This window comes from Equus asinus, chromosome 12 (assembly GCF_041296235.1).
Source record: "Equus asinus isolate D_3611 breed Donkey chromosome 12, EquAss-T2T_v2, whole genome shotgun sequence".
Classification (NCBI taxonomy): Eukaryota; Metazoa; Chordata; class Mammalia; order Perissodactyla; family Equidae; genus Equus; species Equus asinus.
Genome location: NC_091801.1, coordinates 12,889,697 through 12,911,491, shown reverse-complemented (window position 1 = coordinate 12,911,491; position 21,795 = coordinate 12,889,697). Strand labels below are relative to the sequence as shown.

The 21,795-nt window shown below is 36.3% G+C and overlaps 1 protein-coding gene across 50 annotated transcripts in view; it reads right to left on the bottom strand.

Moving 5' to 3' along the window:
• The window catches only part of STAU2 (staufen double-stranded RNA binding protein 2), a 296,365-nt gene that overhangs the window by 147,695 nt on the left and 126,875 nt on the right, over positions 1-21,795 (bottom strand). For all 50 annotated transcript variants that reach the window (XR_011493134.1, XM_070481057.1, XM_070481062.1 and 47 more), the window contains one exon: positions 10,932-10,992. Coding sequence is in view for 49 of the 50 variants with exons in the window: in XM_070481057.1 (XP_070337158.1) it covers positions 10,932-10,992 (61 nt within the window). In the remaining variant the exon portion in view is untranslated. The remainder of the gene's footprint in view (positions 1-10,931; positions 10,993-21,795) is intronic.

Genomic DNA, 21,795 nt, shown 5'->3' with positions numbered 1-21,795 from the left:
AGTGAACCCTAAGGTAAACTATGGCCTTTGAGTGATTATGACACTTTATTGTAGGCTCATCCTTTGTAAAGAATGTATCATTCTGGTGTGTGATGTTGATAACGGGGGAAGTTATGCACGTAGGGAGACAGGGGGTATATGGGAAATCTCTCTATCTCCCTCTCAATTTTGTTGTAAATCTAAAACTGCTCTAAAAAACAGGAAATCTTTTTCTAAAAAAATAGCAAAGTTTTAAAAAAGTCTGACATTCTCTACTAGCACAAAATGTAACAAAGAAAAGACAGTGGCAAGTGTACTGAACTGAAGTTGAGCTATCTGAGTTTGAGTTGCAGCACAGACGGCCTCTTTATCTCGCTCTCTTCGTCTGTAAAAAGAATTAGACTAGAGGAACTTGAAAATCTCTTTCAGCTCTAAAAGTCTATGAATCATCTTAACAAAAACCAGAAAGCTTGGAATAAAACAATACACTTGAATAACAACACCCAAAAAGCCTGTTGAGTGTTTTTAAAACTGGACTATTACTAAAGTTTTTTAAGTCTTAAGAAAAATCATGTAACGCAGATGGCCGTTCCATTGTTAAAACAAACATTTCATGTGCTTTCTCAGCATTTTAGTGTTTTTACATGATCCACCCAAATATCAAACTGGCATCTGAAATAATAGTTTGGACATTTTCCATGTTATGAAACATCCTAAATTTTTTTTAAAAAGGTTCTAGTACATGATATATAAAACATTCTCTCAGGAAAATGCACTTAATTTTAGTGGGATTTCTTAAAACAACATTTTTCAATTTTTTCTTAATTATCAGCAAGTGCTATATTTAGCAATGAATATACTCTCTAGGGGCAAATGCAGCCCTTAGACTCAGAAGACACGAGTTCAGATCTTCACTGCCTCTAACTGTGCATCCTCAGGCGGGTTCTAAAGTCACCTGAGCCACAGCTTTCCTGTCCCTAAAATGAGAGGTCAGATGGTTTCCAATCTTTCCACACTTAGGACTTTCTGTATTGGTTTTCTTCTACACGTACCATGTTTCAAGGATGTGTCATTCAGACAAATTGCATTTATTTAGTAATAATAAATCTATCAAAGAATGCCAATCTGAGATTCAGAACACCCTGAGATAGAAATTCAGATATAATGCTAACCAGAAGCAAAGCCGTCTACTAAGAATGCATGCGTTATTTCTACTGGGCTGTTGAAACACCAATCATGGCACCTATTAGTCTATCGAGTCCAGCCACACCCAGCTGAGAACCACAGGTCTAGATGATATCTAAGACCAGCAATACAGTGGGAAAAGGTGAAAACACTGTATTTTTATCATTTGTTCAAATATTGAGCACCAACAACGTCAGGTACTGTGCTATATGATTTATTTTTTAAATCAAAAGCAATTGATTTTTTTTTCAAAATTACAGTATACTTGTTTCATGTTTTAAGTTTTCCCTCCTTTTCCTATGGGGTGGGCTGTGGTTAACCACGTTTCTCTTATAGATTGACTAGCTTTCCAAGAAGCAGTTTCACCTTTACGAAACTTTTTGAAATCACCAATAATACCAAAAATAGTACAATGCAGTCAACAAATACATTGTGAATAAATGAAAGAATGAATGCTACAACTATTATTCACAGAAGTTTCAGGGAGACTGTTGCCACTGCCTTCCTGGACCTTCACAGCCTCCACCATACAGCTCCCTGCGGCCTCTCTGAGTCGATGCTCTGACCACCCTCATTCCTCTTATTTCTGGTGTCCAGGGGACTGGCACCTTTTCAATTACTTGTACTCCATGTGTTTGTGCAGAAAAGTCACAGACGAAGCACTTCTTCATTGATATTCGTTTTAAACAAAAAGACCTTTAAATTTATTCACTTAAAACACAATAAACACTCAGTGAACAGATTGGTGGTTACCAGAGGGTGAGGGGGCGGGGGGAGGGTGAAAGGGGTAAAGGGGCACATTTGAACATTGACAGAAACTAGACTTTTTGGTGGTGAACACAGTGTAGGCTCTATAAAAGTCGAAATGTAATGATGTGCATCTGAAATTTACATAATGCTATAAACCAATGTTAGTTACCTCAATACAAAAATAAAAGCAAAAAAAGACTCGATTAAAATTAGTGCATGACAAAGTAGTCAGGTGAACAGAAGAGAATAAAAGTCCAGAATAAAACCAAATATCTGCAGAATCTTAGTCTATGATAACAGGAAAGTCTCAATGCAGTGGGAATTAAAGTGGATCCATACTTTCAGTATAAATCCAAGACTAATCGAAAATTTAAAGACAAAATGAGGGGTTGGCTCTGTGGCATAGTGGTTAAGTTTGGCACTCTACACTTTGGCGGCCCGGGTTCATGGGTTCAGATGCCGGTGCAGACCTACACCACTTGTCAGCCATGCTGAGGCAGCATCCCACATACAAAATAGAGGAAAACTGGCACAGATGTTAGCACAGGGCTAATCTTCCTCAAGCAAAAAGAGGAAGATTGGCAACAGATGTTAGCTCAGGGGCGGATCTTCCTCACCAAAAAAAAAAAAGACAAAAAAAAAATTTTTTTTTAAATAAATAGGATAATGTTTGGCAAATAAAAAAAATAAAATAAAAGTAACTGATCAAATGGATTCATTTTAAACTATGAAACTTAAAAGGCAAGGTGAATTTTACATTTTACCAAGAATGTCAGATGCCCCCAAATATATCTAACTGGTGAATTTTCAGACAGTTTGACAAAATAAAAAAATATGTGGCAAAAAAAAAAAAGACAAAATGAAACTATAAAAGTTCCAGAAGATAACTTAAAAGAATTTTTTATAATCTAAAAGTGGGGAAGGCATTATTAACTATGCTAAGATTACATAATGGTATAAAAGTCTGTAAAAGAAAGGCCATTCACATACTTTAAAAAGAAAATTCCATCTTAAACAGAACAAGAAAAATATTGGCAAGTCATATCATAAAGGAACACACACACATACTCTCTTATCAAATAAGAAAAAGACCAACAATCTAATTTTAAAATGAGAAACAGATATGACTATATCATTGACATAAAAAGGATAGAAATGGCTCATAAATGTACAAAAAATATACTTAATCTCATTCACAATGGGAAAATGTAAAATAAAACTACACTGAATACCATATTTCAACTGTCAGATTGGCAAAGATCCATAAGTTTGAATGCACGTTTGTGTTACTTCAGCTGTGGGGAAACAGGAAATCTCATATACTGCTGGTAGGAATGTAAACTGGTAAGTATTGAGGGTAATCTGGCAACATCTATCAAAATTCTAAGTGCATAGATTCTCTGACTCAGTAATTCTATTTGTAGGAATTTATCCAACAAATATACTAGCACACACATAAATGATGTATCTATGAGGTTTTACACAGGATTATTTACAATAGGAAAATACTGTAAACAATCTAAATACTCACTAGTTAGAAACTAGTTAAATAATAATAAAGCCCTATACATATCAATGTGGAACAATCTTCAGGATATAATTGTTAAGTAAAAAGAGAAAACTGTAGAACAGTGTATCTGGAATACCAGAGGATAAAATAAAATTTATTTGAACTTGCTTGTATATGTATAAAAAGATTCTGGAACAATACAAAAGAAACTAACCAATCATAAGTGGCTTGCAAGACAGGGTGAAAATTATGCTAATGGGGACAAAGTAGGGCGAGATTTTCCACTTTTTTGCATTTTTAATTTTTATCCATTCAAAAAACGAAGTAAAAATAGAAAAGAAAAATAAAGAAGATTAATGAAATAGTGGAATTTGAACTAACTCTAACTAAATTCATCATTGAAAATAAAATCAAAGGTATAGAAGTGATTTTTAAAACTTCTACTTCCAAGCACTATGAAGGGCTCTCGGCTCGCCCACTACAAAGCAACTAGTATTTCTTGTAAATCTGAACTCACACCTACCCTATAATGCATAAATTCAACTCCGAGGTGTGTTCCAGAAACTCTTAGACCTTTGCACCAGGAGATATGTTCCAAAGTGTTCACAGTAATATTGTCTTATAATAAAAAAATGCTAAAAATACCCCAAATGTGGATCAACAGAATGGATAAATCAATTACAGGATATGCACATAATGGATGAAATATGTAATAAAATAAATTACTTTTAAATTACAATGCTAAGTGAGAGAAAAATGTTCCAGAAAATATAGAGCATTTTGTCATTTTTCTAAAGTTAAAAACAAAAAAGCAAAACTAAACAAATACTGTTAAGGACTCATGCTCATTTGACAAAACTATCAGAAATCAAGGGTGGGGTGACTATATAGAAAATCCAGAGAGAGTGGTTACCTCTGTTGAGGAGAGGCAGGGTAGGCCAAGGGATAAGAAAGAGGAGGATAAAGGTGAGGTAATAATATTGGTCATGTTCTGGCTCTTAAATGGAGTGGTGGGTTCATAAGTGTTTATTTTATTATCACGCTTCATAACTTATATGTATTAAGTACCTTATGTATCAAGTATATATATTTTTTTCTTTTAAAATGGTAACACAAGTTTAACATTTCTTGGCAAATTGTAATATAATACACTGGAGTTATAAAACTCCATCTTTCTAGATAAGCTGATGAACAAGTAATTATGAGCATTATCCTTATTTTCTCCTGATGCTTACTGTAGAGTTTCTCTGATAACATAGAAAATCAATTAAGTAATTCTTAATACTCCAACTTTCATCTGTGTGTCATTGTTATGCCCTATTCCAATTGTGAAAATACTAGTTAACCTTTCGATCCTCATTGAGCTCTGAAAATAAAGAGCGTATATTTCAGATTTCCAGGACAAATTTCAGAAACTGAAATTTCATTCAGACTTTAGAAAACTACACATTTTTTTTTTTTTTTGAGGAAGGTTAGCCCTGAGCTAACATCTGCTGCCAATCCTCCTCTTTTTGTTGAGGAAGACTGGCTCTGAGCTAACATCTATGCCCATCTTCCTCTATTTTATATGTGGGACGCCTACCACAGCATGGCTTGATAAGCAGTGCCATGTCCGAACCCGGGATCTGAACCAGCAAACCCTGGGCTGCCAAAGCAGAACATGCGAACTTCACCACTGCACCACCGGGCAGGTCTCTCTCTTGTTCTCTTAAAAAGATTCATAAAAGGTTCCCCAAGTGGATTTCAGTATATAGATAACTGCGTCCCTAGGTGTATATATATACATACACACACTATTTGTTTAAACTCAGCCAGATTGTGCAATTCAGGCCAAGATTTGTGTATCCACGAGTGTTTTAAATATACTTTTTTTTTCTGATTATAAAACCAGTATATGTTTTTGTTTTTTTTTTTAAATTGGCCCTAAGCAACATCCATTGCCAATTTTTGTTGTCTTCTTCTTCTCCCCAAAGCCCCCCAGTATCTAGTTGGATATTCTAGTTGTAGGTCCTTCTGGTGGTGCTATGTGGGATGCCACCTCAGCATGGTTTGATGAGCAGTGCCAGGTCTGTGCCCAGGACCCAAACCAGTGAAACCCTGGGCCTCCGAAGCAGAGTGCATGAACTTAACCACTCGGCCACGGGGCCAACCTCAAAACCAGTACACGTTTATTATGGAAAAAATATTCTCTTCTATTTTTCCATATGTTTAGTTAAGCTTCAGAAACAAGCAGGCCTCAGCTTCGTATTCTTATAGCTTCAGCAGGCACAATCCCACCAGCAGAATGTGAGTGCCGGGTTCCCCAACAGTAGGAATCATCATTTTTAAATCCTTACCAATTTCTATGGATCAGAAATTACATCACATTCATTTTTAATCCATACTTTCCTGATTGCTGAACAATTTTTCATTATATAATGTCTGTTCTTTTTAAATGCTGTCTTAAGTCCTGTGGCTATTTTTCTATTGGGATGTTTACCTTTTTCTTTTTACTATTAACCTGTATATGTCCTTTGTGTATATTTAACCTGTTTCTATATATGCTGCAATTTATGCTTTCTGTTTGCCATTTTTCTTTTTATTTTCTTATGCTGTTCCTCGAATTCACTGTTGGTCTTTATGAACCTAAATCCATCTCTTTTTTCTTTAGGATTTCATCCTTTGACTTATGCTTAAAAACACTCACGCAGAGATCAATAAATGCAGCCTTAAATTGCGCAACTGATTTCATTTTTTTAAAAACATATATCTGAAATCATGTGTGTAAAAATATGTCAAGAATGTTTTTAAAAAAATGAAAATTTAAATTTACTCAATCTTTCCTGAGAATATTTAAGAAAAACATACTATCTGTGTTAATCTGATTAAAGACTTACTTTCTAGTTTCAGGTTCTTTTTCCTTAAGTGAACGGGTCTTTAACTAAAAGCTCAACTGGTGTGACAGAAACAGAAGCAAGCTTAATGTTGCGTCTCATCGCCCTAGATTTATGAAACAAGAACAGAGAATCCTAGTCAAAGTAATAAAAAGGGCTATGGCTTCTCACCACTCAGCCACCAGTGTAAAGGGGCAAGCGTGTCTTTCTGGAACATTTGGATCTTTCTTCCTTTGCCCAGGGGAGAAACAGCATTTCCATCTGCAGTCTAAGCAGGGGCAACAGCAATGAGGATGTGTATGTCTTGTTGCCCCCGAATCTGTTCAAAGGCAATCAGCCATGCAGGGACTGGGCTGTCTGGGCATGAGTAACCCACCAATCTTTTAAAAATAGATTCTGTTGGGGCCGGCCCCGTGGCCGAATGGTTAAGTTTGTGTGCTCCGCTTCAGTAGCCTGGGGTTTCACTGGTTTGGATCCTGGGCGCAGACATGGCACCGCTTGTTGGGCCACGTGGGGTTGGTGTCCCACATGCCACAACTAGAAGGATCCCACAACCAAAACATACAACTATGTACTGGGGGGATTTGTGGACAAAAAGCGAAAAAAAAGATAGATTGCTACAAGTCAGCTACACTCCTAGATTTCCAACACAGTATTTATGTCTAAATAAACAATTAAGTTGGGTCACTCTGCTTTATGTTTAAATCCAATTGGCTCCAACTAATTCAACTGTCTCATTACAAAGTGGTTTCCATTACAGGAGCCCCAAAAGGAAACTGTTCAGGGAATTCGCCCAAAACACTTAAAGAATCTATTAATCTATTATCTTAAAAGTAATATAACCCTCACCCAGCAAAAAAAAAAAAAACAACCAAAACAAAAAAAACACAACTATATATATACACACACAATTATGCATATATACACACACACACACACATATATATATATAGAGAGAGAGAGGTTCTAAGTACAGTACACAGCATATGGGAAACAAGCATGCAATCTATCTAAAGTCACATCACGGGGATGGTTTAGTCTCCTGGGTTCAGAATGTACAGAATTTAGTAAAATATGGATATGACACAAAAGTGACAAGAATTTTGGTAAGTCAACTATGATACCGAAAAGGTCAGTAAGAACTCTATTCCATCCCAAAAGTATTTGTCTTGGGTCATCTCTAATGAACCTAGAAGAGCCAGCATATTTCACAGGGGCTAAATAAAACTTTTTAAAAGGTTAACGGAAAAATATTTATGTGAAAAATGCTTCCAAATAATCTTTTAGTGGGTGGATTCGGCACATACCAGTGAATACCTTTGAGCTTAGTCCAATTTTGAATTAAGCTAGAGTTCACCTTTAAGAAACAATGAACCTGTTTTTAAGTAAAACCCTGTATTAAAAAAAAAAAAAACATGGAATGTGAATACAAAATAAAAAAGATATTATCAACTGCACTGCATCTAAATATTTTACAAAGTTTTCCAAGAGCCGTCAGTAGATCTTTTAAATGCATGATCTTTTAAAAAATTTGTTAGTCATTCATCTGTAAAAATCTAGCTTTTTATGTGTATGCCAAGTATAAAATTGCCCCATGCTAAATTTAACACAAACCTCACATTACAGTTATGTGTTCCTGCACTTCGACATGCCTACGACAGTGATTCAAAGGGTAAAAGCACAGAATAGTCTACCTTCCACGGCAACTCAGTACAATGAAGAAAGCCTGAGAAGCAGGCAAAAATTAGGTCCATATTTTAAATCTGCAGGCAATCAAGCCAGGAACCAGGCTATGTAATCACAATCGCTTGCAAAACCATTTAAACTATTTTTTAGTTGTAATTGTTAGCAGTTTCTATTTTAAAGACTGTAATCTTTAAAAACATATCTCCCACTTTAAAAAATTAAACGCACATGTACATTAACTTTTTTTCGTCTACTTATAGTCAGGTACTAGCTATGCCAGGTTAAAATGGTCTTCTTTCCCCTTTCTAATTCTGCATGCCTTTCTTTTAATTCTTGTACACTATGGTTCCAAGTTAATTTCATATTTATCCAAACAATGGTTGGCTACAAATTTCATCTTTTCAACTACAATTCGTGAAGTAATGTAGAGTTTAACAAAGAAAACAATCACTTTATAATGGCATTCTCTTTTTTTACAAAGTAGTATGTTACCTTTTCAGATGTGATCCAAGAATGGTTAATCATTTTACAAATGTTAGATAATTAAAGATACCCAACATTGTAGATTGGTATACAACTCTTAACAGAGCACATTGAATAGTAAGCTGTAAAATGAGTTGTTCAAGGTCAGACAATATGTCAGAGAGGCGACCAGCATGGCCAGTCTCCAATTCCTTTCTTCCCCAACACGTGCCATCCTGAGAGATCCAGGCTCTAGCCTCTGCCTGCCAAATGCTAACACTGGTATTCTTCATAGGACAGAAACCACTTAGGGCAGAATTTCAACTTAAGGAATTGATTAAATAGAAGAGAACTTAACCAAAGTTACCAAATATATGGATTTAAATTAATTTTCAGCTAACGGATTCATCATCTGAGTGATCAATCCCTAAGAAGAGACTAACTTTTTCCTAATATTATATTAAAGAGCTGGTTCAAGAGGACGCCAGGGCCAGACTCAAGAGAAGCAGCCCTCGGGGAATGCCACAGTTACTGTTCAGAGCTGGGCTGCCCTCACCCTCTGTGGTAACCTGAGGCAGGGGCCACTCCGTGCTCAGAGGGAAGAACCCTCGTATTCAGCTTTCTTACCCCCTCGCAGTGGGGAAGAGTTGAAAGATCATTATTCTTTCAGATTCTCATTCTGAACTACTGTAGACGAGAGGAAATCCTAAAGTGTTAACAATTTGGTTAAGTTTCAAGCTGACTTCAAATAGCTTTATCACTTCTAACATTATGTCAAAAGAAAATCTTTTATGTATTCTTACACATTTCTGACCGCTAAAACTCATTGGCTTCTTTGTAGTAAGTCTTCCCATACTTGCAAAGGAGTTCCAAAATCCCTTAGCAAGTTAAAAAAAAATCAACAAACACAGAAAGCTAAAAGTCAAAACACCACTGTTTAATGATATAAGTTTGCAGGTTATCTATAATGTGATTTCATGTTAAAACTGCCAAGTTAATAACTATTTGACTTCCATATTTAAATACAACGTTTATATTCTTTGAAAAACTATCCAGCGCCAAAAGTAACTTTTCAATTATAAACTATATATTCTTTGGTCACCTTGTATATGCAAAAAACATCCAACAGATAAAAAGTATAAGAATGGAATTTTTGGCAAGCCTACACAGAATTATATAATTTTTATTCAAACAGGGAGAGAGAAGGCATGGAAGGAAATCAACATTCATGTGCTTACTAGAAACGGGTACTGTGCTAAGTATTTCACATAAAACTGAAATCAATTTAATGTTTTCCCACATTCCCTTACCAAGCAGTTATAAACCTATATATTCAACCATCTAAAGAATTAAACACAAACTCTCTGAGAATCCTGAACTGAGTCCATTTTTCCTTTGGGCTATGTGCTAAGCCTTTCACATTCATCATCCTGATATACAGATGTAGACCAATGGCTCAGAGTCATATTAAATTACTCCCAGAAAGTAATCCATGATTACCATTACCTCACTGAACTATTCTTTTCAAGAGGCTAGTTTTGATGATCCAAGAATTCAATTCTCATAAGCATGCTTTCATAAGAGTTTCTTTTTTTACTAATTTCATTATACATCAAGAGTTGAGCTGCTAACATCAAGGAATACTTTTCATTACGACAATTTACATATTGAAGCTTATTCAGCTTCCAGAGGTTCTAAGGAAGAAAAATAGGGTTAGAAATGAGATTGATTTGACTTCACTGGGGACGTCACTTTGACAGGGTCTTTACTGGCTGGCTGTGTTCCACTGAGTTACAGTAAAATGGTCACTTCAGTGAAAATAGATGCTTTTTGAAAGAGACGGGGAGGAAGTTATGCTTCCAATGCATAACGGCTTGATCACGTACCTTTGGAAAAAAACAAACTAAAGTGGATTTTTAAGTCCCTAAAAATACTATAATTGGAATGAAACTGTCAGCAATTTTATTCTGACATTTCCAATACTTCAATTAGTGGCTTTAACAAAACATTAGAAATTCTAATGACTCAGCATAACATGAAAAATGCTTATTACAATGTTAAATGAAAACAACATAGTACAAACTTTTGTCTATATTATAATTACACAAAAATGTGTGTGTACCTAAAACAGAATCAGAACCGCAAAACAAGTGATTTTAGAGTATAATGGGCTTGTAGATAATTGCTTTTCTTTTTTGGTTCTTTTATATCATAATAATGTTGCAATAAAATCAACCTTAAAAAAAGAATGTCACCCCTTTGTGGATTAAACGGTAGTGTGTGTGCAATGACTTAACCACGTTAAGGATATGAGTGCCTGCGTCTTCTGTCAGCTCCAGCAAGCAAACACCATGACTTCCTTGTATCCCCCACAACACTCAACCTGGCATCTCGGGCCCAAACAGACCCAATGTACACCCAGCGACGGACTAATCACTGAACAACTGAGGAAACCAAGTGCAGTTAACGTAAAACTGAAGACTTACTGTTACTTGTTGGTTCCGGAAACCCAGCCTTTGGACCACTCCATCCTTTGTTTTCCCCAGTCTGAAAGATTAAGTCAGTTTTTTAAATCTGGAGAAATAGACTTATTCAAAAAGAAAAAAAGTTAACTAATCAATTAAGCAAGGGCAAAGGTCTCTCACATAGTTATTCTACTTATTCTCTCCAAGTGCAACTCCAGGACCATGGACACAAGAGTAACTAACATGAACAGTATCAGTCACCCCTTTTCTGCATTTGAATCTGCTCCTCATGTCTCCTTCTGCTTTTATCCGTTCATTTAAATTTATAATTTAAGTCATCGAGAAAGTCCCATATTCACTATATGTACTATGTCCAAAATGGGCTCTGTCTAGGTGATTAAAAAGTAAACAATTCTTACTCAAACAGTAAACAATAATCACAAGTGCTAAAGTTATTAAAAGAGCTTCTTTATCACTCCTGAGGTCAAACTAACAACAGAAATGTTACTATGTCTATTCTGGAAAAGCATGACAAGGGTCACCAAATATTGCCAATGACATACACAAAAAATTGAAAACTAAGCCCTAATTTGAAGTAAAATTTGTAATATCCTGACTTTTTCCAGATGATATGATCTATGTTTGGTGTAAAATACATTCTGAAACTCAGACACAGTCATGCACTTCATAACGATGTATCGGTCAACAACAGACCATATACGACGGTGGTCCCATAACGTTAGTACCATAGAGCCTAGGTGTGTAGTAGGCTATACCATCTAGGTCTGGGTAAATACACTCTGTGATGTTCACACAATGACAAAATCATCTCACAATGCAGTTCTCAGAACATAACTTTGTCATTAAGCGACGCATGACTATTTTGTAGTACCATTTTAATCAAATTAATAAGTGACTTTAACTGGTTATGTTCTCTTTCTGTGGAGCTGCTATTATCGATATGAAGTACTCCAGGGGGAAAAAAAGACATATTTCCTATTATAATTAGCATTTTATGTTATCAGCTGTCAAAGAGCAAATGGATAAATTTAATCCAGATATCAACACAAAATACAATTCTAGCAAACAGTTTACCATTGTGAAAGGATGGAGGAGGAGCAAATGTTTGTAAATGCAAATAGATTATGAAGGGAAGGCTGGGGAGACTCTCACTTATATGCTCCCTGTCAGGTACGAGACAAGACCACGGAAGGAGAGGAAAGCTGACTGAGGGGGTTATAAATTTGAGGAACGTGTACACAGCAGGACTAAGTTACTTTAGGGAGGGGAGGAGCAGGCTGAAGGAAGAATGCAGATTCTCAGGCATTTGAGAGCTTAGCTGAAGTTGGTAATAATAAATTTAGCATTTCAACCCTCCCTTCCTCTCATAACCAAGGCTATTTAAATATTAGGTTATATTCCCTAGGCCTAATTTTTCACCTTCATCTGAATCCCAAGCTTACCCCTCTCTGATTTTTACCCCAACACTCTAATGAGACTACTTTTGTAAGGTTCCTACTTAAACATGACAGAGTAAACACAACTCGTAACCTCTCCTGTCTCCTGAAACCTCTCTAAACTGATAATCCAATAATCCATAAACTCTCTCTCCCTCCTGTCTCCCCCTCCCTCCTCACAGAATATGAAAAGGAGTCAACAGAAGAAGAGAGAAGTCAAAGTGTGGAACCTGGAAAGCAGATGACAAGTTGTGTCTGACTTAGCAGATGTAAGCAGGCTGAAACCTAACCCGCAGAGCAGGAAGCCAACAAAGAGCTTACAAAGAGTAAACCGATTTGTGCCCTAGGACCCTGGAAGGCCTCAGGAATTAGGAACATACCTGGTACCTCTAAAAATGAATCCTGGAAGGGCTTGAAAACAGAAGGATTGTTTGGAAGTTTTTCAGAGTGCTATGAAATCTCCAGGTCACCTCTTTGACCCCAAAGAGACAGATTTCCTAAGAGGTTCCCCCTCAGGAAAGGCTAAAACAGAGGGACTCTGAACACCAGGCAGGGCTGAGGGTGGGATCAACACGCCACACTGCAAATAAGGCAATGGAGTCCAAAATTACATCCTGGAAGATGAAATCCCAGCTCCCGTCCTCATCTGGGCTTCAGAAGACGACAGCCAGGCTTCTGACCCACCAGGAATAGTAAGGATAACACAGGGAACAGAATAAAACTTCAAAAAAAGGTAAAAGAAAAAGTTTTCAGAGACATAAAAAAAATACTATACCCATTAAACAAGAACAGGAGGCTAAGAAAGAAATATTTTGAGAATGAGGAAGAGCTCTGGAAAACAAAAAATACAATAGCCAAAGCAAAAAAATTCAAAAAACGGACTGAAAGACAAACTTAAAGAAATCTCCTAGAAAACAGAACAAAAAGAGAAAAATATAGAAATAGAAAAGAGAAAGAAAAAACCAAAGGAACAAAGAAAGAAAAATCTGAAGATCATCCAGATGTCCCAGAAAGAACTAACAGCAAAAAAGGAAGGATAGAAATTATCAAAGAAATAATATAAGAGATTTCCCACTTTTAAAGTGTATGCATTTCTGGATTGAAACCCACCCACTCAACACAATTTATCAAAGAATATACACATCAAGTCAATCATCCATGAAATTTCAAAACCCCTGGGAAAATAAACAGTCAGAAAAGCATCAAGAGGGGGAAGAAATGCAAAGTTTTATAGACATGGTGAGAATCAGAAGGCTCTGGAGCTCCAAGAGTAACGCTGGGAGGCAGAAATCAGCGGGTTGATGCCCTTCAAACTCTGTCAAAGTATTATTTCCAATTCAGAATCATCTCTCAGAAAAACCATCAACTAAGTGTCTGGAAAGGAAAAATATTTCAGACTTACAAGATCTCAAAAAAATTTACTTCCAATGTATCGTCTATCAGGAAGCTACTGAAGTATGCGCTCCATCAAAACAAGGAAGAAAATCCACAACAGAGGAAACTGTCCAGAAAACAGGCAACTCCACGAGAGAGAGGGGCAAAAGGAATTTTCAGGATAATGGCGAAGAAGAGAACCAACAGAGTGGCTCTTCAGCAGACCTAGCAAACGACCAATCCAAACCACAAGAGGAGGAGCGAGAGCTCCAAGAAAGAGAAAAAAAAGAAACCAGAAAATTACATGATGTGTTTCCTTGGCAGACAGTTTAGGGATAAGTTAGAAAGATGCAGAAAAGTGTACATGTGGGGTCTGTATAAGAGAGTTAAATCCTTGTTTTATAGCAGGAACTCAGATAATATCTAAAAACAAAAAATCAAGAAATAGCAGTACAAGCTACTGACAGTAGAAACTAATAGAATAAACAGCTAAAACAGGTGGTAAGTGGTTGCCTCTGGAAAAGGGGAAGCAGAAATGGCCAGTGGCAGGGCAGGATAGAATGGTTTTTTATTACAAATCTTGAGTCTTCATACCATTAATATTGAATAAATCTTGACTTTTTATACATACATGAGTATTACTTTGACCAATATAATAATCAAATATAAAAAAGAATGAAACACACGCCAGTTGCATCTTGACATAGAACAAACTCCAAAACAGAAGTGAAAATACAACATACGGGTGAAAAAAAAAATCAAAACTGAAAGAACAGTGCATTTTTCTTTTTTGAGGAAGATTAGCCCTGAGCTAACATTGGCTGCCAATCCTCCTCTTTTTGCTGAGGAAGACTGGCCCTGAGCTAACATCTGTGCCCATCTTCCTCTGCTTTATATGTGGGACTCCTACCACAGCATAGCGTGCCAAGCGGTGCCATGTCCACACCCGGGATCTGAACCGGCGAGCCCTGGGCCGCCAAAGCCAGCATGCAAACTTAACTGCTGCACCACAGGGCCGGCCCCAAGAACAGTGTACTTTAAAAGGGGTGGAAACAGTGTTCCACTTTTCCTTAGAATGTAGAAATGTAACAATGAGAAAGAATCAGATAATGCAAAAAATCATAACTTTTCTTGAGCCGTCAGAGTTCTGAGATTGTAAGCAACCAAGTAAAATGAGCTCTAGAGAGAGACAAACCTCTCTGGGGAGCGGAAGAGCTCACAAAAGCTTTCAACATTGGCAGAGCAAGTAAGAAAAGGATGGATGCCAAAACCGCAGGCAAGAAAAAAGCATATGAAACATCGAGAAAGTCTAAAAGACTGGGTGTAGGGTAGTATGACACCTTAGAAAAACTAGGAACTCCACACAGAAGCTCTCTTCCACAGGCCTCCCTGGGTCCTCAGGAGGACCACCGGCAGTACAGCTGGAAACCAGAGAGGGCACCCTCAGTGGTGCGTGTGCGCAGCAGGTGAACGTGTGCCACTGGAAGAAAGGCAGGGAGCTTTACACACTTCTATAGACTCTCCTCTCGTACAAAGCAAACAGCTCAAGTTGCTGTCCTAGTTCTTCCTCTAGTGAGAGGAAGGGGAGAAACAAACCCCCGTCCGCCTCTGGAGTAGAAACATGAAATCCTGTTGCCCAGGCTCAGGCAAAGACTCACTGCTTGTGGAAAAAGAGTAGAAGCAAAAGCTACCTGCCCCTCGGAAAAAGCAAAAACGAGGGTAGAAAACCCCCTTGAGAGAAGGCCCTGTACCAATATAAAGGAGAGGCCTGAAAATGCTGGGAGAGGGATGGGAAACTCCGCTGCACCCAAGACCACCCACAGATCCAGAGTAAAGTTCAGCTACCAAGGGGAAGGAGGCAGAAACATTGAGAAAAACCCACCTCTGAGACCCAGGCACACAGAGTCTGCCTAACAATGATGTTGGACAGGAAAATCAAGAACGATGGCCCCAGACCCACCATAATCCTATGACCAAGTAACAAGCAGTGTTTCTAATGTTTCTTGATACATGATGTTGAACATTTGTTAAAAAATCATGAGACACCCAAAATTTCAAGAAGAAATAACCCACTGTCAAAAGATTGAGAAGAAAACAAAACAGGACCCAGAGATGACCCAGGTGCTAGAACTATAAGAAATAAATTTTACAATACCTATGATTAATAGGCTAAAAGATCTAATGTAAAAGGCAGACAACACACACGAACACATGGTGAATTTCAGCAGAGAAATAGGAACTCCAGAACAAAAGCAAATGGGTATTCTTGGGGAAAAAATATCACAGATGAAAGTTAATGTTGATGTCATTATTAACAGATGGACACAGCTGAAGAAATAATCAGTAAAACTGAAGATAAATCAATAGAAATTACTCAAACTGAGACACAGAAAAAAAAAAAAGAGTGGAAAATAAAAAGGAACAGAAAACCCCATGGCTATAAGACAATCCTAATGGTCTAACAAATGTGTTACTGGAAACTCCAAAGGACAGAGAAAACATCGAATAAGAAATATCTGAGGGGCCAGCCCCACGGCCGAGTAGTTAAGTTCACGCACCCCGCTTCAGTGGCCCAGGGTTTCGCCGGTTCGAATCCTGGGCGCAGACATGGCACCACTCATCAAGCCATGCTGAGGTGGCATCCCACATGCCACAACTAGAAGGACCCACAACTAAAAATATACAACTATGTACCAGGGGGCTTTGGGGAGAAAAAGGAAAAATGAAATCTTATAAAAAAAAAAAAAAGAAATATTTGAAAATGTAATAGCTGAGAATTTGACAAAATAACTGAATGATAACAAATCATAGATCCAACGTGTTCAGAGACCACTAAGAAGGAAATATACAAAAAGGAGAAGAAAGGGAGGAGGTAGAGGAAGAAAAGGAGGAGAAAGGAAGGAAGGGGAGAGGAAAGAGGGGTGAGAGAGCAGAAAAGAAGGAGGAAGGAAGAAAGAAAAGACTCAGACATACCACAATCAAATTTTTGAGAACCAATGAAAAAGGAAAATTTTGAAGGCCCCAACTTTGAATGGAAAAAAAAATACAAGAGGAAACAGCAGATAAGAATTCTGGCAGATTTCATATTAAACACTATGGAAGTCAGAAGATAATGGATAAAGATCTTTTAACACACAGAAAGAAACAGAAAAACCTAGAATCCTACATTCAGACAAAAATAACTTCCAAAAATGAAGATGCAACAGACTTTTTCATCAAAGAAAAGCTGGGAGAAATCATTGCCAGAAGATCTGCTAATACAAGCAGTATTAACGCAAGTTCAACAAGCAAGAGTATCATACCAGAAAGAAATATGGATCTACAGAATGAATGAAGAGTATGGAAAACGATAAAAAATGAAGGTAAATATAAGACATTTGTCTGCTTTTAACCCCATAAAAAGATAACTGACCATATAAAGTAAAATTAGTAACAATGAATTGTGAGTTTTATACTCTACATAGAAGTAAAATGTCTGACCACAATAGAAGGTCATAGAAACATAGTATGATTACAACAGGAGGTCATAAAGACACAGAAGGGTAAAACGTATGACCACATTAGAGGTCAAAGAGAAAAAGAAGAAGAAAGAATAAATGGAATAAATAGTAACAACTAGTAATATGGTAGATTTAAATCCAACTATATCAATAACTACAATAATTGTGAATGGTCTAATCATCCCCAACTAAAAGGCAGAGATTACCAAACTAGATTTTAAAAAGAAAGACCCAACTTTATGCTTCCTAAGAGAAACTAAATTAAATATAAAGACACAGGTCAGCTAAAAGTAAAATGATGGGAAAAAAAATATCCTATGCAAATACTAATAAAACTGGAGTGTCTGTATAAATATCAGACAAAGCAGAATTTAGAACAAGAAATGTTACCTGGGATAAAGAAAAAAGAATCACATAATAATAAAGTGGTCAAATCATCAAAAAGACATAACGATCCTAAATATATATGTATGTAACAACAGAGCTTCAGATATTAACACCTGACAAAAGAAGTAGACAGAAAATCAGAAGGGATATAGGACTTGAAAGAAGAAGTCAAAAGGGAAATTAGCACATATTTCGAGTTCAATAAAAATAAAAACTCAACTTACCAAAATCTGTGGGACAGAGCTAAAGCAGTGCTTAAAGAGAAATATTTAGCAGTAAATTCTTATATTAGAAAACAAGAAAGTTCTCAGATTCATCTAAGGTCCTAGTTTACAAAACCAGAAAAAGAACAGAAAACTAAATTCAAAGCAAGTGACGGAAGGATAAAATCAAGAGCAGAAATCAGCAAAACTGAAAATAGAAAAACAGAGAAAAATCAATGAAACCAAAACCTGGTTGGTTGACAAAGATAAAAAATCAATAAACTCCTAGCCAGATTAATCAGGAGAAAAACAGAAAAGAAACAAATGACCAATATCAGGGACGAGAGAGGGAATATCACTACTGATGCTACAGCCGTTGAAAGGACAATAAGGGTACGTTATAAACAATTTCATACAAATAAATTCAACAACTTAGATGAAATGGACTAATTCCTTGAAATATTCAAACTGCCAAAGATCATTTAAGTAGAAGTAGCCTGAATAGCCCTATATCTATTTTTTAAAACTCAATTTGTAGTTAAAACCTTCCCACAGAGAAAATTCTAAGCCCAGATGACTCTCTGGAAAATTCTACCCAACAATTAAGGAAGCAACAATACCAAACTCTTCCAGACTATGGAAGAGGAGGGGATACTTCCAAACTTACTAAATGATGTAAGCATTACCCTGATACCGACACGAAAAATAGACAAGGATATTACAACAAAAGGAAAATATAGATCAGTATCTCTCATACACATAGCCATAAAAATTCTTTAAAAATATTAGCAGATCTATTCCAGAAATATACTAAAATATAGGTAATACATAACAGCCTAGTGGGGTTTATGCTAGTCATGCAAGCTTAGTTCAACATTCAAAAATCAATCAATATCACCTGATATCCATTAAGATAGCTATTTAAAAAGTAAGACAAAGAAAAACCAAGACACACAGACACACACACACACACACAAAACAAGTGTTGGCAAGGATGTGAAGAAACTGTAACCCTGTACATTGCTGGTGGGAATATAAAATGTTACAGTCACTACAGAAAAGAGTTTGGCAATTCCTTAAAATATTAACATAGAATTACCATACGATCCAGCAATCCCACATGTATTTATACTCTAAAGAACTGAAAGCAGGAACCTGAAACAGATACGTGTACACCCATGTGTACAGCAGCTTTATTCACAACAGCCAAAAGTTGAAAATAACCCAAATGTCCATCCACAGATGAACAGATAAACAAAATGTGATATATCCATAAAATGGAATATTATTCAGCCTTAAAAAGGAATGAAATTCTGATAAATGCTATAACATGGATGAACCTTGAAAAAATGAAACAAGCCAGACAAAAAAGGACAAATATGTATGATTCCACTTATATGAGGTTCCTAGAATAGGTAAATCCACAGAAACAGAAAGTAGAACAGAGGTTACCAGGGGCTGGGGAGAGGGGAGAATGAGGAGTTAGTGTTTGATAGGTACACAGTTTCTACTACGGATGATGAAACATTCCGGAAATGGATAGTGGTCACAGCTGTACAACATTGTGAATGAACTTAATGCCACTGAAATGTACACCTAAAAATGATCAAAATGGTTATTTTTTTGGTCATGTATACATTAAATTTTTAAAAATCCATCAATGAAATTCTCCACATCAAAAACTAAACAGAAAAAAAAGTATGAGCATCTCAATAGGTACAGAGAAAAACACTGACAAAATTCAATATTCATTGATAACTACGGAAAAATAAAACCTCTCAGCAAAGCAGGAATACAAGGAAATATCAACTTGATATAAAGCATCTATAAAAAAACCTATAATGATCATGGTATATAATGGTGAAAGACTGAATGATTTCCCTCTAAGATCGGGAACAAGGCAAGAATATCTGCTTTTCTATTCAACAATCAATCATTTCTATTAACACTGTACAGGATGTTCTACTCAAAGCAATAAAGCAAGACAAATAGATAAAAGCACAAAGATTAGAAAGGAAAAAATAAAACTGTCCTTATTCACAGATGACATGATCATCAAAGCAGAAAATCACAAATAATCTACAAAATAAGCTACTATAACTGATAAGTCAGTTTAGCAACGTCACAGCATATAAGGTCAACATAAAAAACCAATTGTACTTCTATATGCTAGAAAAGAGAAATTAGAAATTGAAATTAAAAACCAATACCATCAACAATAGCATTCTAAAACATGAGAACACTAAGGGATAAACATAAACACTATGAAAGATATTTCAACGAAAAAGTACAAACCAAATAAACGGAGAGCTAGATCTTCTTCATGGACTGGAAGACTCGATATGCTTAAGATAGCAATTTATGTGAAACCGACCTATATATTCAACACAATCCTGAAGAAAAATCCCAACTGGCTTTTTTTTTCTTTTGTTAGAAATTGATTCTAAAATTTATATGAAAACGCAAAGGCTCTAGACTAGCAAAAACAATTTTTAAAAAACAGAACAAAGAGGGGCCAGCCCAGTAGAAGAGTGGTTAAGCCCGCATGCTCCACTTTGGCGGCCCAGGGTTTCACTGGTTGGGATCCCGGGCACAGACATGACACTGCTCATCAGGCCATGCTGAGGTGGCGTCCCACAGAGCACAACCAGAAGGACCTACAACTAGAATATACAACTATGTACTGGGTGTCTTTGGGGAGAGAAGAAGGAAAAAAAAAAAGAAGATTGGCAACAGATGTTAGCTCAGGTGCCCAATCTTTAAAAAAAAAAAAAACCAGAACAAAGATGGAGTTCTTTATCTGATTTCCAACCTTACTAAAAAAGCTGCAATCTACATACAGATGTAATAGCTTAAAGACAGACACATAAATTAATGGAACAGAATAGAGAATTTAGAAACAGACACACACATATGTAGTCAATTGATTTTCCACAAAGGTGCTAAGGGAATTCAATGGAAAAAGCATTAATCTTTTCAACAAATGGTGCTAGACAACTGGATGACCTACGTACAAAAGGAGGAGAGGAGAGGACAGGACGGGACATGATGGACCGGGAGAGGAGAGGAGGGGAAGGTAGGGGAATCCTTTATCTGATCAAGGACTTGTTTCCAAAAGTACATAAAGAACTCTTACAACTCAGTAATAAGAAAGCAAATCATTCAATTTTTAAAAAGACAGATACTTCAAGTTAGAGATATGAATGGTAAACAAACACATGATAAGATACTCAACATTATTGGTTATTAGGGATATGCAAATTAAAACTCAATAAGGTAACATTATACCCTACTAGTATGATCAAAGCCATAAAAAAGACGGTATCAAGAGCTAAAGAGGAGTAACTGGAACTCTCAAACATTGCTGGTAGGAATGCAAAATGGTACAGCCTCTCTAGAAAGTATTTTCAGTTTCTTATAGTTATACATGCACTTATTATATGAATATGTACATATAGGATATACGAAAGGAATATGTACATATAAAGACTTACACATGAATGTTTATGACCTTTTGATTTATAATAGCCTCAAACTGGAAACAACCCAAATGTTAGTGAAGAATAAAATAACAAATAATAAAAAAGAACAAGCTAACAATAAATGCAACAATATGGATGAATCTCAGCAATACGAAGCCAGACACAAAGGGCTACATAATGTATGATTCAATTTTATGATATTCTGGAAAAGGCAAAATTATAGAAACAGAAATCAGATCAATACTTGTCAGGGGCTGAGGAGAGGCAAGGAGATTAACTATGAATGGGCACTAAGGAACATTTTGGGCTAACAGAAATGTTATAAATCTTAATTGTGGTGGTGGTTAATGAACATATACACACATATTTATCAAAATTCACTGAACTGCACCTTAATAAATATGCATTTTTATAAAATGGGGCTATATTAGTGTATACACACAGAATATCTCTGTAAGGATATTCATTTTATTTTTATTTAT